General features: G+C 28.9%; 1 protein-coding gene across 1 annotated transcript in view; it reads right to left on the bottom strand.

Moving 5' to 3' along the window:
- Positions 1-18,594, bottom strand: part of LOC107436702 (cGMP-dependent protein kinase 1-like) — a 107,579-nt gene extending 88,985 nt beyond the window's left edge. Inside the window, exon 1 of the mRNA XM_043045989.3 lies at positions 18,171-18,594. Within this exon, the coding sequence (XP_042901923.1) occupies positions 18,171-18,533 (363 nt within the window). The 5' untranslated portion in view covers positions 18,534-18,594. The remainder of the gene's footprint in view (positions 1-18,170) is intronic.
- Between the last annotated feature and the right edge of the window lie 410 nt (positions 18,595-19,004).

Below are 19,004 nucleotides of genomic sequence, written 5' to 3'. Positions count from 1 at the left end.
GCTAGAAATAAAATTTGCATTTAATTTTTTACTATGAAGAGAGTTTTTATTACTCCCTGATCCCCGTTTGCCTCGATTTGTACGATTCCTTTACCTTGATTGGGAAAAAGTGAGTAAGTTAAGGAGTTAATAGCTTTTATGTATATATATATATTATATTCAATTATTCAATATTTGTTTGTCTTAATAATTAATTATATAAATAGAAAACATACTTTTGTTTAAACAGATAGAATACCTCTAAGATCTAATTTTTCATTACATCTAGCTAACTTATTTTTACTCCTAATATTAAATTTGTTTTTAGATTTATTGATGATTTAATTATTTTTAAATTTCAATGTTACAAATTTGTTAAATAATACTTACCCCTAGGAATTAATCCTGCTTTCGTAATCAGGACGCCCATATTAATTTTAATTTTGTTGGATTTAAGTATTAAAATAGAACATATCAGTATTTAAAATCATTCCTTTTATCTTTCATTGGTGAATTGTACGTTAAAAGGAATGATTTTAAATTGAGTACAAATAGGCTAATTACATGGAATTCTAATGTTTCTAATACTTATTTAAATACTATTTTTAATAATTAGAACTAAAAGAATTAGTAGCAATGTTTATTTGTCCAAAACAACAAATAAAAAGGAATGAAATTAAAAAGAAACAATTCCGAAATTTGATTAATAAAAACAAATAAAAATTATAAAAAGCAATGGATATCCAACTAATGTAAATAAATTCTGTTTAAAATCCTTAAGTTAATTGCATGTTATAATTTTTATTGGATTTATCAAAAAAATTTGTTCCCTAAATTTGTATTTATACCGTGTGCAAATCCAATTCAGACGAATCCATTGCTAAAAATCTTCTAATATTTAATGAAACATTTTTTTTTTCAATAAATTTTAATAAATTCTCTAAGGATTATCAAAATTAAAATTGTATAATTAAAATTTGACCTTTCCTTAATTATAAACTTTAAATTATCCAGTATAATAAAATTACCTTGCGCACATCCAGATTCTGCCCGATCCAAAACAACTGACAAATCAAATATGTTTTTGTACTACAGTAAGAACGCGTTATAAAAACATCCCACTATCCTTTATTTACGTTTTTATTTTCATATTTTGTAAACTGGCAAACTTGTTAACATAATATTTTAAATAATTTTTGCAAGATGCCGGTAAGTGGAAAGACATTTGAATTCGCTACTCGCACTATATGTTACATGTAGTGTTTGTTTTTTTTCCGTAATTTTATTAAATTTTTATTCTTGCTTGATATGTTACATTTAGTGTTTTTTTTCCGTAATTTTATTACATTTTTATTCTTGCTTGATTTGTTTCATTTTGTATTTTTCGCTTAACTTGCTTCATTTTCGATTCAATTTTTTGGTGCTCCTCATAATATTGTACGAGGGTTGCTATTTATATTTCTGGCCTAATAATGAAAAAACAAATATGTGGGATAGAAATTGGTTTCATTGTTTTTCGAAATATTCTCCATGATGATCAATACACTTTTCATGCGTTTGAACCAATTTTCAAAGCACTTTTTCCAGTCCGATAGAGGTAACTCCAAAACATGCGTTTTGAATGCATCAACCGCTTCTTCGGGGGTCGAAAATCGTTGTCCTCGTAATTTATTTTTGATGTGTGGGAATAAGAAGAAGTCATTGGGTGCCAAATAAGGGCTGTACGGCGGATGACCCATCAGTTCGATCTTTCGTTCCGTCAGAAATGCCTTTGTTTGAGTCGATGTGTGAGAGCTCGCATTGTCATGATGAAGAATGATTCGCATGTTCTTCTGCTTTTTTCCAATTTCTCCGATGACTTCTGGCAAACAAATGGTCGTGTACCATTCAAAATTGACCGTCCTGCGTTGCTCTAACGCAACTGTTGCCACATGACCGTTAATGCCGAGGAAACAGGAAATCATTTGTTTCGATGTGCTTCTTCCTCGAACCACTTTTGTTGGTTTTGCCTCGTCTTGGAAGACCCATACAGTTGATTGCTGTTTTGTTTCCGGCTCATATGCATAGATCCATGATTCGTCACCTGTGTAGATGTTATACACAGCCTTTGATGTACCTTGAACGCATTTTTCCAACATTTCCTTGCACCAATCGACACGAGCCTTTTTTTGAGCGTTTGTCAGATTATGCGGGATCCAACGCGAACAAATTTTTTTTACGCTCAAATGTTCATGCAATATTTTATTGATGCTAGTCATACTGTCATACTAATGTCTAAAGACGCCTCTATCTCACGGTATGTCACATGACGATCTTGCTTTATCAGTTCACGCACAGCATCGATCTTTTCTGGCACAACGGATTTTGGACGACCTGCACGGGATTCGTCCTGGATCGAACATCGACCACGATTAAATTCGTTATACCAATTTCTTACAGTGCTGTAGGATGGCGCTTTATCGCTGAATAAAGAATTAAGTTCATCGAAGCACTCTTGTCTTGTCAATCCACGTCGAAAGTTTTGAAAAATAATGGCGCGAAAATGTTCACGATTCAATTCCATTTTTTGAAAGAGAAGAACTTTTCAATTTACTGTCAACAACACAAATGAAGCTATAATGGTAAATCGTCTGCTGAATTTATGTTTAAAAATATCAAACTTTCGATTAAAATCGTCTGCAGTTGCCTAGCAACACTTACTGTTGCCAAGGCCAGAAATATAAATAGCAACCCTCGTATTGATATATTTTGGAATTTTTTGGGGGGGGGAGGGGGGTTTAAGGTTTTTTTCAAATTTTTAAAAATATTTTATTAATTAATAGTTTTTCTTTATATATATATATATATATATATATATATATATATATATATATATATATATATATATGATTTAATAATCCATAGTGTGTCCAATGCTGTTCCGTCCGTTATTAAAATAAATAATAATGAATAATCATAAGAAAGCACACACACGAAAATATAACATAAGAAAAATGATTCATAACATCTAGAGATATACTCACAAGCCTTACTAATCTCAAACATTACTATTCATAATCGGGACCATATTTTCAGGATAAGATTTCTTCTTCCCATCTCTTATTATGAAGGTGTTTATTCATAAAAAGTACTGTTGCAAGTTTTTGTGCCTGGTTTCGTATCGTAAGTACCTTCTAAACAAATTAATTCGCATCTTCTCTATATAGTATAAATATAAGCTTGAGTCAGTCTGTTTATGTATGTTTGCTAATAACTCAAGAACGAAAGTACCAATTTGGATCATGTTTTTTTTTCAGCTGTTAAGTTTTTAGCTGTAGATGTTTAAGGGGTGGTTTGTAGGTCTTTTTCAGGCGTCATGTACTTCGGACAGAGTATTGAATGTACGAAATTTTATTGATGCAAACTATTATTATAGTTTAAAATGTGCGCTTTCATGGAAACATCTTTTTTGCAAAGTATTTAAAAAATAGAAAGCACCAGAAAAATTTAGATATCCTTAAAGTTCTCTAACGTCATAGTTTAAGTGCAGTTGTAAAGCGTGCTAGAAACAAATAAGCTGGCTAACATATAAGTTATCGAAAATTGAAAAAATATTATATTTCACCGTCAGTGGTTATGTTAAACGTAAATATCCTTATATTATTGATTTTCCAAACGGCATTCAACAAACAAATCAGTACTTATAGGTTATTAGTACCATGACGCAAAATTCACCAACAAGTAAAACATTCTAGCTTCTGATGAACACAGGCCTCTACCTACCTATAATACACATAGTTGCATTGAATATGACAATATTGTGAATATTATACAAAGCCGTAATTACTGAATACGATATTATTGTGAATGTTGCCAAATTTTATTAGGGAAATAAAAATATTGACACCTATGTAAAAATCAGATTAATTAGGAAAATACCGAGATATAATTTTGGCAATGCACAACGAAATTAAACTTTGTACTCATGAGTCGTAAATGTATAATGTTTGTATGGGTGACGACTCTAAAAGCAGTCATCAACGCATAGTCCTTTCAACTGATAAGTATATATAAGTTGAGAGATTAGGAAAACAACAGCGGATCGATGCCCCAAACATACATAATTATGTATTTAAGTACACGCATTGAAGTTTTAGATCGCGTAAGTCAAACTCCTGAGTCTCAATATTAAGACAAGAAAAGTTTGAAATAGCAATAATCTTGGCTTACAAAATAGCAATAACCTGGGCTTACAAGAGCTAAAGGAAACTAGTAGGCTAAAGTCCATTTTAATAAACAATTAAACTAGACAAGTAAATGTAAAAGTTGATTTCTTCAATTAAACGTAAGTACTCGGTTATGCTGTCTTTTAGTTCTTGAACAACACCATGAAGCTAAAATATTTTTTAAAGTTTATTTTGTGCTTTAAAATTTAAAATTTTACTGCTTGAGATCTGTGTATTATTTAAACTTGAAGAAATTTATAACAATTAAAATTCGCTTTGTTTTAGCGAAAAAAAACTCTTACAAATAAAATTCATTAGCTCGCATAATTAATAATAGAAAATCAATGCGTAGTTTGATTTTTATCAAGCTTCTAATTTCATATATTACCCATGAAAGACGCCATTGAGATAATTAGCATTTTTTTTTATGTTATCGTATGTCGTTTTAAACATTTTAATAACTAATTCACCACGATTCCATGCTAACACGTAGGAGGCAAAAATTAAATAGAGCAATATGAATTTATTACATTTACAAAGTTAGTGTCCTGATTTTTGACTATACGATTTTAAATCACAAAATACTTGAAATTATACTAATTTAAAAAAGGCGGATCACCAAAGGCGACTATAATATTTAATACTCATTGACTGCGTGAAAATCCTTTCAAAGTGTTACACTCTGTATTTTCCACGAAAAAAAAATATCGTTCAACCTGAATTTTAAGTTATTCTTATTTCTGATACCATACCTAAAAAGAAAAGAGCTTTAAAACATTTTTGTTTTTTAAAAAGTAAAATATTCTACAATTAATAAATGCATATATGCTAAACTGTTAGAATGTTTAGAGTTTGAACTCATATAGCGGTTGCAACCTTTATTAGGGCTCTAAATTGACACATATTATCGTACTTTGAGGACCGATTTTACAATACTATGAACCAACATGAACGGAAACATAGTTCAGTTTAACACCTTAATTATTGAAGCAGCAAATATAACCAAAATTATGGTGAAAGTGAGTGACAAAATGAGGTTCAACGCTGAACCGATTTTTCTTAAAAGGCTTTGCATTATAATATTGTAACATTCAAAGCAATGGTCGCATCTTATAACTTCTATAAACTATAACAAGCGACATCCCTTATTTTACATAATTTCATATTGAAAAAATAATAATATTTCGCTCCTACTTTTAATGTGAAAAAACGAAGTTAAAATGGAAATAAGTTCATCCTTATCTATAGCATCCAACTAAATGTATACGCGAGCATAAAAAGTATGTTTTTAGTGTAAAAATATGTATTTTTAGTAGAAAAAAAATACCGAACAAATTATTCCTTTTTATTTAAAGTACTATTAAACGTTCGAATAAAATGACGTCAAGTCAATAAATCAATGTATACATATTCTTTCTATTATTAAATTCATTTGAAGACAAAATTGTTTGGAAAATAAATGGTAATTCTGTACAAATAACTGGCTAGGAATACTATCTAAAAGAATTATTTAAATACGGTTTGTTTGTTTATTGGACTTCCTTTTGAAAAAAAAACTGAAGACAATTCTCAATAAAATGGAATTTCTAACATGAAAACTTCCAATTTCATATTTTTACGCTTGTAACACAATTGCACTTAAGTTTATGAAAGGAAAAGTCTAGTCGATTGGCTCACTATCGTCACAGTATCGATTAAGTATGTCAACAGCGTTTCATATAAGATCATAAATGTTCTTCAAAGAGATGCAAGAAGAAATATGTTTAGGATACTCATTTATATATTTTTTTTTTTTTATATCTTGGCATTGTTTGCAGATAACAACTTTTAGTGAGGCGGAAAAATAAAATGTAGTAATGTTTTTCGGGAATTTTTAAAAATGATTGTTTGTTGAATTATTTATAAGATAAAATGTAGCGTAAATATATCATGGTATGAAATATTTTTAAATAAATAAAAATTATCTTCAAACGAGAACAAAAGTTTAGAAAAATCAATTAGAAGCAACAACTTCAGAATTCATCTTTCATAACTTTAAAATCTCGTCAATATATAAGTTTTATAAATTCATCTATTTTAAAAGTAATGGGCTTTCTTCAAAAAGTATTTATTACTGATAGAATAAATAACTTGCTTCATTTGATAAATTTCTACGATGTATAAGTAAATGTTGCTCTCTCTCTCTCTCCTTCTCTCTCTCTCCTTCTCGCTCTCTCTCCCACCCTCTCTTCCTTTCTCTCCATCTCGCTCTCTCTCTCTTCTTTCTTTCTCCTTCCTCTTTCTTTCATTTGCTTTCTTAAGCATAGTTACACGAAATTGGTCTATATTAAAATGCTAATAAAGTTCGAAATAAACCTAATAGGGAGCATTAAATGCCAATAAAGTTGCAAGAGTTCAGTTTATTAAATGTGGAATAAATTTGTTTTCGAATTTAATTTATTCTTGCATAAATTTCAAAATTCATTTCCCATAATATTTCCTTTCCTCAAAGCCTATTTGTATGCAAAATTTGAGCTCTTCGCAGTACTTTCTGGAAAACTGTTCGAAATTTCTCGGACAAAATTGTTAAATAACATTTTATTTAATTGTTATTTTACCGTATTCCACAAAAACAGTCAAATAACAATTTAAAAAAATATGGTATTCAAACTGTTAACTGTGAGAAAAACTGTTTATTATAGACGAGAGGGCTAAACTGTCAATCTCATGACACAGAGAACCATGAAATTTGGGTCCAGTACTTTCCAATGCTCATTACCTAACGAAAAGCTTAACTCTTTTGCCCAGTTAAATTTATTTTGGACGGTTTTGAAACCATCCTATTTTTAAATGGTTAAAAACCCGTATAGTTTTGTATTCATGATTTTATAACCATACTAGTTGTAAACGGTTTCAAAACCATAAAAGTAAAAAGTGTTCTTCCCCGTAAACTTAACGGTTAATCGGATGGACGAACTATAGTGCCGATTATTTTAACATAATTTTAGAATGGAAATTCTAACAGTCTAATGGTTAGCCCTGTAATGCTATGCAATAGAATTGAAATAAGATGTGGAATAAATTTATTAGTCAATTTTACTTTATCAAGTACTAAAGTTTAAGATGGTTTAATCTACTCTACAATACGGTTTAACATAACGCAATGTAATGATTACAGCAAATTTGCACGATATTTGTTCGAAAATACATAGTTATCAAGAAAATGAGGAAAAATTAAGTTTGGAAACAAAGCAGATTCTATTTTGCTTCAAAGGCAAAACACCTTCAAATACGACAAATATTTATCTAAACCAGAAAATTACGTGGAAATTGTCCCCGTTCTTACATGAAACATCTTTGACAATTTTATTCTTATTCCAATTCGAAAGTTCAGTAAAGAAGAAATTTACTGATATTTTCAGTAAATATATAAAACTTATATTCTAAAATAAATTCAATAAAGATGTATTTTGAAATTGAAATGCGAATCAGTCCATTAATTAGCGTATTTTTTAAAGATAATAATGGCTATCAGATATATTTGTTTTCTGAAAATGTTTATAAAAATAAATTTTTTTTATAAAATTCCAATGACAATTTATTTGACTTAAAAGTGGTCTTTATTTTTATTGACATAATTTCAAAATAGGGCAGTCAAAGTTCAAAAAAAGAAAACAATGGAAATGACAAATTATTACAAAAAAATGACTATGTAATTTATTCATGTTAGGAAATGGGATACCTGCAAGTGACGTAATGCGGGAATCACGATTCTAATTGGTCGTTAAAACGTGGAATTTTTTCACGTTTGCAACTCTTTTTTCCTTTCTATTTGAGTAAACCAAGTCCGTCAAGATTCAATTATCTTAAGTATACGTGATAAGTCTTATTAATAAGTCTTAAATACATTCTATATTCTTTCACAAAGATATCAATTTTTTCACTATATATTTCTGACTTAACACAAAAACAGGCATGAAGCTATGTAGAACATAAACAAACTTATTATGCATCGAAGTTGACAGGTACACGAAATAAAAATATATCACGGTTACGATAAAATATATAAACAAATAATAAATCTAAGTTAAGTAAAAGACGTAGACGAGGAAGAATTATATTTCAACAAATTCGATGTACGATACGGCTTTATATTTAATTAACATTCTAACTTATGTGGGAGAAACTTAAGTCGACTTTAAAGCGCCATTTTGCTTCAATCAGTTGGTGCTGACTTCATAGGTCACGTGTGTGGGTACCTGTGATCTTCTTCTTCTTAAAGTGCAAGTACCCAGTTAATATTATCTTGATCACAAAGTGTATTCCTGCTGCAAATAGCATGCATATATTTATTATATATGTGATATTTTTTTCACTCAAACGTGGTAAAATTTACCTTGTTTTTCGATCTATGGAAACACCAAAAAGCGCTATAGTACTGAATTTAGTAAATTTAACAAAAAAATGTGGTTTTATAAAATGTAATAGAATTTGTAAATTGTGGTAAAATTTGGCAATTTTATCATGATACTTTTTAGCATGATATAAGAAATAATTATTTGGTAAAATATACTTTTCAAGTTTATATTTTTTACTAAATGTGTGGTAATGAAAGCGATAATTTTAAAAACCAAAATTTCCGGTAAACCGTTATCATATGAATCGAAAAATTACCTCTTAGATGGTTTAAATATCGCATTTCATAAAGTTTTATTAATCTGTATTATATTTTTTTTTAATTTTTTTTAACCAGAAATGTCATAGAGTACGGTTATGCCAGAAATTTTCCCAACGTTTGCTAACAATATCAGATTTTTTAGCTTATTCTCTGCCTAAAACATGCATGTCAAACGAACGTCCTTCTGCAGCGAGGGAATTTCAGCTTGTAATAATTCTAAAAAATTTTGGTTTATAACGAGTTAAAAATAATTAGTATTCAACTATTATGACAAACTATATTTCTCAAGGAATTACATTCTTCTGATGTTTAAGGGAGCAATATTAGTGAAAAAGTTTTATAAACTAGAAATTTTTTATTTATTTTTGCCCTGTAAAAAAATTCCAGATCAAGTTACGGTGAAAAATAATGACATCCTGAGTGCAGCATTCATAAATCCATTTTTATCGTAAAATTTTAAGCCATAACTTTTGCAATAATAATTATTTTATTTCCGTAATTCCGAGATTTTTCAGGAAATATAACTGTAATATTATCAGATTTTTTGTTCCTTTAAAATTTGCCGGCAGCATATTTTAATGGAAAAATTAAAATTTAATTTTGCTGCCAATTAAAATTTGCTGCCTGCCTTTTTTTAAATGTACCGCTACCATGAGTGCCGGTACTTTTTACCACAATTTGATTCGGACTTCTTTTACCTTGTGGTTTCAATGCAGAAAAGCGAACATCGCTTCCTTATTGCAATTTAATAACCCCCCCCCCTTCTTTTTTTTGAAGCAATGTGTGGGTGACCACCTAACAAAAGGAAATTCTTCCGCAATTTTTAAAATTCCTATTGTCGTCCTTTTTTTTTAAATTTCTGCTGCAAAAATTAGCAGAACTTCGCGAAAAATGTCGTTGATAGTATCATATTGAACTGTTTCATTAATGTATACCGTGTGATTGAATCGTCATCCCACATAAAAAAAAACTCTAAAGACTAAATTAAGAATTGAATTGTTACTGAATTTAATACAATGTCCTTTGTGTTGTATTCGTTTTATTATATAAACTCCGAATGAAATTGCGAAAATATTAAAAAAATATTACTGAGTACTTAAAAATTATTCAATAAGATTTCGAAATGCATATTTTACCATTTTTTCAATAATAATTAAAATTGCGCTTCAATGATTTATTGTAACAGATTTAAAGTCCTTCGAGACTCATAAATGTTAATATTTATACCTTGCATTTACCTTACGGCACAAACAATTCAGCTCTTCTTCTTTCTCTCTCTCTATATTAATACCTTCAAAATATCATTTCTTTACAAAAGGGAAAGTAATAAAAAAGAATCGCAATTTCATCGGTCGTCAGTTGTAAAATGGAACAAAAATACCTTTTCTATCATTTCTGATCGCGTAAGACTGCGTATTTCAAAAGCAGTCGGGAATACAAAAAGCTGATTGAAGTAAAATGTTCCGCATAATATAGCTTGTTCAAACATGTCATTTCAAGAGAAATACATATTTTTCTGTTTGCAAAATATTAAAAAGCTTTAAGGAAATTTTTTTTCTTTCAAATGGATTTCTAAGGCAATGATATCCTCAAAAACTCTATACATTTCAGTTCTTCAGTTTATTACAAAAGAAAAATGTTTTTTTTTCAGTTTTGATATACCATTACATTATTATATTGAAGCCTCCCTCTCATTTTTTTTGTTATGTTCTTCAAAATATATTCTTAAAAATACACTTTTGAATGAATTATTGTTTCGGATTCAGTATTCATTATACTTAAACGAATATTAGTATTTAAAATGTAATTACGTATAATTAGCAAACGTCTTTTAAAAGGAAAATGCTACTGCAAAAGTACAAAAATTTGTTCTTTTAAAAATTTTCTAGCCAATGTGCAGATTAACTAGGGTAGCTAGAAAATTGTATCATTTCTCCAACTATCAAATTAACTAGGAACGATAAGTTTTAGGATAATCTGAAAAACATTCTCTTTATCAATCAAATTTTTTTTAAGAATATACAAATATTTCAGAAAATGTCTTTACGTACCATTAGCAAACGTCTTTTAAAAAGAAAATGCTACTACTAAAGTACAAAAAAAATTTATTTTAAAAATTTTCCGCCCAATGTGCAGATTAACTAGGATAGCTAGAAAACTGTATCATTTCTCAAATTATCTGGGTAATATACAAATTTACTAGGAACGATAAGTTTTAAAGTAACCTGAAAAACATTATCTTTATCAATAGAACTTTCTTAAGAATATACAAATATTTTATAAAATCCGGGATGTTTTAATTAAGGAAAAATCATTGAAATTAAAATTTTATTTAATTACCATTCTTAGATGATCTTGCTTGCAGATTATTATTCTTTATGCAAAATTACAGCATTAATTTTCTCATGATTTTAATGCTTCTTAACACTTTTATCGCGGCAATGACGCGTCTTTGTCCTACCCTCCACGCTCAGAGTTCCCCCGCAGTACTAAAATTGAAACCAAATTGCAATTTATTTAAATCTTGTTTATTTCACTTTAAAAAATAATAATCAATTGCAATCATTAACCATATACACTTATACAACAAAAGACGCAGCGAATATTCCTGGAAGACGAGTTATCTCGTCCATCGCGATGGAAGTTGTAATATACTTAACTTTGCTTTAATAAGTTATAATTAATTAATATTTAGAGATGATTGTATCGGTAAATTCTGCGATAACTTCAGTAAGAAATATATGAAATAAGTTTTCAAATTTTACATAATTTTCAAATAAGAAATGAGTTTCTACTCCCGCTTTGCTGTGCTCCCTAACCCCTGGAACTCTTTGGCAGTTCCTTTCAGATTGCTTCGCAATCTCATCTAGGTTCGCTTTCCCATTGGATACTGTACAATACTATTATATTTTATACTGTTATATATTATTATATTTTGGCTTGTTTGCATTCTGGTACTCTTTTTAAGATTAAGTTCCAAAAAATTTTACAATGTTTATAATGCTAATTGGATATTCATAGAATCTCCCTATTTACAATATAATAAATTTCAGTATGTGGGGACACAATAGTTTTTAATCTTTTATCCTAGTATAAACTCGCAAAATGTATTAAAACCAAAGAAAAGGATTAGAAAACAAAAACATCATTGTAACAAAATAGATAAAATGCGGGTAATCTATAGGGGAGAGTGGGGTCAATTGTAACAGGGTACGATTGTAACAGAGCACAAATTTCGAGTGTCTGGTTCTAGATTTAGTTCCTAGGTGGCGCACAAGGTGTATTTAATAAATCTACATGTACACACCTGCTGGCAACCATATTTATTTAATTTTGAAAGAGTTAGATCACAAAAGATATTTTCACGCTACGTAAGTACTTTTTTTGGTATTAGAATATTATATTGTAACAAAGTAATTTTGTTCAAACAAACAAAAATTATTAACCGAATATGTAAGTGGGCACCTTAATTATCATTTCAAAAAAAAATTACTAGCTTTGTTAATTAACTAGCATTGTTTTTAACAAATGAAGCTGAAATGGCGCCTTGGGGACGATTGTAACAATAAGTAAAGGGACGATTGAAACAGCTGAAAATAAAATTCATAGTTTCAATTGCAATTGTTTAACCCCTTAGGCCCCATTTCTTATGCTTACAAACCATTACTTAACTCTTTAAGAACCACCAATAGTTTCCTATATCATTTATATTATGTTGCATGTGCATTATTTTATTTGTCACCTTTCACAGCATAAATTGAAATTTTTAACCCCTGAAAGTTAAAAGTTTAACCCATTAGGTCTCTGCTCATTATTATTTTTACTCCTAAAATATCACAACTATTTTGATCAATAAAAAAATATATCTCAACTATGATAATATGTATAATTAACTATGTTTTAGTTGAATTTATGAACTGTTACAATTGACCCCGTAAGTGGGGACAATTGTAACAAGTGCACGACTGTCAAAAATTGTTAATAACTAATATAATAACATTTAAAATAAGGTTTTTATTATTTTCTTCTAGTAGAGGATAGTCTACTTTACTCGTCTGTCAATTAATACTAATAATATATTGGATTTTTTGTTAGTTAAAAATAGTTAAGTAAAAAGTGTTACAATTGATCCCACTCTCCCCTACATAATAATAAACGCGGCTGTGTGTGTGTGTCTGTAATCACAATGTATCGCCCCAGAAACCTCGCCCAGGCACGAAACTCGGCACAAAATTGTGTTTTGACATAATGAAGAAGTATTTTTTTTCTTTTTCAAAAATTTGGATTAGTTTTTTAATTATCAGTCATTTTGTAAGAAAATCTATACTTTTTCGTCTTCAAAGAGCCATATTCAAAAAACTATTAAAAAATGCATATACTTTTCTCCCTCTTATAAATTTATGCTAATGCGAACCTTACAATTGAAATATTAATTTTCGACAACTTAAGCCATTAATATACGAAGGAATTAATAATTTAATTGTAAAGTTCGCATTAGTTTACATTTATCAAAGTGGAGAAAAGTTTAACTTTTGTATTAAAAATGTGGCAGCATATTCTATCGAATATGCTGCCACGTAAATAGAACGGTTCGCTTTGATATATTTGTCGCTGTTCATAATTGTTATAATAAGTTTTTCTTCTTCTTTCCACGCTCTATTTTTTTTCCCTTAAGCGAGGACGATAACTTTTGTAGCGATATAGAAATAGGTAGTACCATAAAAAATTAATTCGTTTTCGTGTTCTTTTCATGTATTTAGCATTTTAGTTTTTTTTCTTAACCGTTGTAGCTATATAATATATAAAATAGGAATTTAATTGTTTTTGAAGGAACGATCACACTTATCTTGGATCTCTTTGGTTTTTCTATTCTTTATTTTAACAGTTTTTATTAACTGTAATTAGTTATTTTCAGAAAGTTTCAGTTTGCAAGTAAGCACTTAGATTTTAATATTGAAGTTTCATGATTTGCTTTCATAGTAATTGTTGTTCTAAAGTATTCGTTGACTTCTTAAAATCCCGATTACTGATATGGCAGAACCGCCTTCCGAAAAACTTTGTATTTTGTCAAAGAAAAAGATATTAAGAGATTCTCAAAGAAGAAGAAGGGCCCAAGAAACGTCTGTGGAACGTCAGAGAAGGATGGAACATGGCCGAATTTCGACAAGCAATTCTAGAGCCCAAGAAGTATCAGAGAAACATCAAAGAAGATTAGAAGAGGTTTTCAGCTATTGGCCAATGATGATTTCGAAAGCAACTTTTGTATGCTTTTACAATTTCTGAGGCCTTTTTTAAAAAAAAAAATAAAATTAAAAAAAAAAAAAAAAAAAAAAAAAAAAAACACAAGTCTCCACCTGATAGTTATATTATAGGTTAGGTTACCATAGGCCTTAGGTTACCATAGCAAAGTTACATTTTCAAACATCCTCAAGAGCTAAAACACATCTGCAGCAGAACTGGATATGAAGACAAAATTGCAGGACAGGAACACTTTAATTGCCCACTAATCTTCAGATTTCCCGCTATGTTTTAAAAAACTTTATTTGTGAAAACCTTTAGCGTGGCGGACAAGCTGGCCGCCTTTGGCGGCTAGTATAGGCAATATATCAGGATTAAACAAAAACGTTAGTTTAAATCAATGGGTATCGTATTTCTGGCTTATTTCTGGTGATAAAATGCATCTGTCTTCTGTGTCAATTACTAAGCCTAATTAAAACAAAATTGTTAGGTTACTTACTTTACTTATTAATAATAAAATATATAATACAGTTTGCTGTGAACTGTTCGTTGCTAATCTTTCATTTCCTTCTAATTTATTGCTCACTTTATTGAATCTAGTGGGAGTTTTCATTCAGAAATTTTGTAAACATGTTCGTTTGAGTATGAACGCTTATTAGTTTAATTTTTCAGTGGTTTGCTACCATGCTACGAACGCAAATTTGTATATAATGCGAAAAAACTTCGTAAATAACGCGAAAATGTTGCCAACGTGAACGTGTATTCAATCACTGCGTAAGAGAAATAAGTATGTATAGATAGGTGAAAAAATTCGTAAATGATTAAATATGTGAATTAGAAATAGTGAAATGGAGGATGAAAGTATCAATCAATTGAGTATACAAGTGAAAAACTCTATAACTGAAAAACTCTATAACTGAATGTAAACACAAAAATTCAGGTATTTGTTTTACTTCTGAATGGAAAAATATGTACTATTGAACGCTTTAAATTAAAATTAATAAAACAATCATTCACCCAATCTTTTGTTACATTTGTGCTTTAATATTAACAAAAAGAATAAGTCTCCTATGCTTTATTTTTATTTCCGTAAGCTTTCAAAAAATTCTAAGCACTTTTTGCAAAAAATTCTGACTTTCTATGTTGAAAGAGATTATTTTAACAGCAAAGCTCAAACTATTAGTTTAGAGTTTTAAATAAATAACTTCTTGTACCGAAAAACGATGGTTTTTGTTTTTTGCTTGCAGAATAAACAAAACATTTTGTGCAGAACGAAATACATTTTAACTCCCGTCTGCGGGTAAAAATAATTCATGCAGCATATAAAATCAAAACAAGAGCATGTTAAAAATCATCCGCATTTCAAAATCACGAAATTCTTTCGGGAATGAAACGCATTCCTTTTATAATTAGAATTAGTGTATTCATGAAAATAATGGTAGTCTGAAAAAAAGTCATTGTTTCCTTAAAAATTGTTATATTGAAAGAAAAATTTTCATAGACTTCTTATGAAATTTCATACGAAAAGGGAAATTGCTTTAAAAGTTTTACAGTCATTATGCAGAATTATGCATAAATGCGTTATGTCAGGCTGAATGGAATACATATATATATATATATATATATATATATATATATATATATATATATATATATATATATATATATATATATATATATATATATATATATATATATATATATATATATATATATATATATATATATATATATATATATATATATATATATATATATGAATAACAAATATCATGAATAACATGAATAACAAAATACCATGAATAACAAAAATCAAGAGAATGTCGAATTTCACCATTGACAATCACATAGTCACTTTCGTGAATGTCCGAAATTTTTGTTATATCTACTTTGATATTAATTTATTCGTTGATATTATTATATTTATTCGACATTTTAATATATCCTGGAGATAGATTGGGAGAAACATCAGTGTTCGGAGTACCGGTTAAATGCATATTGGGCAGTGGCATTTGACTTTAAAAAAACATTGATGTAGGGCATACGGTACAAATGTATACCAGACAGTGGCACTTAACAAGACCTAGTAAATATTTCGATATTTCGGACATTTACCAAAGCGACTATTTGACTGTCAACATTCACCGGTGGAAATCAACATTCACCAATTTTGGTCCTTAAGAACGGGTTTCGTTTTGAATAATGAATTTTAAAAAAATGAATTTAGACAAAGAAATAACCCAAAAAGTTTTGTTAAAGCTGCTTATGATACATCCCCTCTCCCCAAAATGTGAACCATCTAGAAAAAAATTTTTAAAAATTTAATTTATTTGTAATACTTTCTCTGCGAAAGAACCACAACCAACATGAAAAGACTAAAAATTCGCAATGTTAACCTAAGCAGTATATAATAGTTATATGAAAAATGAAAAAAAAACACACATTTTTGTAAAAATGATAAAAATGTAACACGATTAAAATGCTGTAGAAAAAATTGTTACAGTAGCGACTAATAAATTGAAGAATTTGAATTTCATTCTTAACAGTTTTTACGATTTCTTGTTTCAGTTTGTGTTCAGTTTTAAGTCATTTATTTGAAGTACACGACACGACAAAAGTTTTTCACTAAGAAATATTATCCTTCATTATAACACAGTTCAAATAAATTTCAAAATAGAAAGTTTCTATAAACACTTCAAAAATGCAAAAATTCAAAAACATGAAATATTAAAAAAAAATTGACACATTTTTTTATGAGAAAAAGGTTTAATCTGAAGTTGTTAAAGATTTCAGTATAGTTTACTGCGATTTAAGAAAATGACGCAATGGTCGTTATTCTGAAGTTCAGGACTTCAGTATTTTTAAGAACATTTTTGCTGAATAAGGGTCGATTATCCCCAAAAAGATGAAAATAGTTCCAAATCTCAGCAATCTTGTGTAGGAATATCCTAATTTCAAATATTAAATAAACATTTTAAAAAATGTATGTATTTGTGGTGTTGACCACAAACTGAGAGAAGGAAAAATTAACAACTCCACTTATCTTTTTAGGTATGGATAAAAGCTGAACTCTAAGAAAATTTGAATGGTCAGATCTTCCATAAAAAGGGAATATTAAGGTCATCAGAACCATGTTTGGATAGAATTAGTTAGATGATAGATATATTGAAAGACTTGATTAATTTTTTTTAAACAAATATAAAAGACTCAAGAATTATTAAATTCCACTCCATTTCCAATTGTTGACCAATATTTAATTGTAGATTTTTATTAATTAAAATTACTTCTCTTTTATTACTTTTTTATTTTTTATACATTCTGTATACCTAAGTTTAAATATTTTTTCTCAAATACACTTAGTTAATTTATAAGCAATTTTTATTCTTTAACAATGCTTATATAAACTATATGTTTTGGAGACCGTCCTAAATTATATGAACTGAGATTTTCTTGAGTTTGGAAAGCTATATTTAATGACCTAACGAAATTCTGAAAAGTTATTTGTTTATTTGAACTATAGATTATTTAAAAATTTATAATTTATTTAGTTTCATCTTTCAAACTAACAAATATTTGTTCAAAACTGCTAGAAGTGAATTTATTACAAAACGGAATATCTTATTTGATTTTAAACGTTTTCATTCTTAATTTATGTAGTTCATTCTCGTTCGTTTTTCAATTGTTAATAAAAAGTTATTATTGAATTATTTTAGGCTGTTTCAAGTAAAAATTAGAGGGGAATATAGTTGTTGAGTTTAGCTTCATCAGAAGAAATTTAAAAACAAAAACTGTATTCACGTTACGATGATAGGAAGTTTTTTTATAACAAGCAATGTATATATGCACATTTTTAGATCAATGGAAAGTCTTAGACAATGTTAAGAAATGCGTAACATTTTACAACCAACTGTTCTTTCGTATTGTTTCCAAACAGATGCTTTATATTCCAATTTATAACAACACAAAAGACTCGAATATCTCATTGTCTACAAAAAAATAAAAAAAATAATAAAAATCCGCTTTCTGGAAAAGTTTAAATATATAGCTTATCATTATATTGCCCATTCCGTTCTAATCCTATTTCAACTTACCTTCATTTGCATAACTTCATTTTTCAAATCAGCAATAATAACATCCTTCTCCTCAAGCTCAGTCTTCAATCTCTCAATCTCATTTAACAACTCAGGAATAGATAAATTCCAATTCGGTGCATCCTTTGCGTTTTTGGAAGTATCCTGACTCGAATCGCATGAAGTAGAGACCACGTGCCCCATTGTATTGTCCCCGGAACTATTCACTAACGCTTTTCGAGCGACCTGTACCCACTTCGAGACTTTAGTCAAGCCCCGTCTGAGAGGGGAGTGGGGCTTGGATTTATGGCGTGATGTAGAAGAATGCTGTTCCTCATCGGACAAACTCCGATCTTGCACCTCTTCAGTCCGTGACTCGGCCATTCTCTACCATTACGAAACCCCCATTGGAACAATCATGTTCAGTTGTTATTTACTAGTAGATCCTAGAGATCCCAAAGACGTGTTGCTTAGCAACGAGTTTTCGTGTCTTAAGTTTGCTATCGCCATCTGTTAGAGCATGGAAACACTAAAGTCATACCCTCTGTTTCTTTTTGTAAGATAAATGAATTTCATTATATCACTAATTTATATAATCATTTATAAAAAGATAAACACCCGATGCATAATTTAAAATGCACACTTTTCATTGAAAATTTATATAGAAACTAAATTCTTAATATCTACAATAGTTTGTTACATTTCGGTGAAAAATAAAGTTTTATGAATAATCGAAGTAAACATTTTATATTACTGACATTCGACATTCATTCCTTAAAGAATTAATTTCTTTAAGTAATTATTATACTTAAAAGTTTCTGTAAAATAATCGAATTTCGAGATTTATACCAATAA

The sequence above is a fragment of the Parasteatoda tepidariorum genome, chromosome 1 (assembly GCF_982258835.1).
Source record: "Parasteatoda tepidariorum strain Cologne lab strain chromosome 1, Ptep-v5.0, whole genome shotgun sequence".
NCBI lineage: Eukaryota > Metazoa > Arthropoda > Arachnida > Araneae > Theridiidae > Parasteatoda > Parasteatoda tepidariorum.
This window is presented reverse-complemented; position numbering and strand designations above follow the sequence as displayed.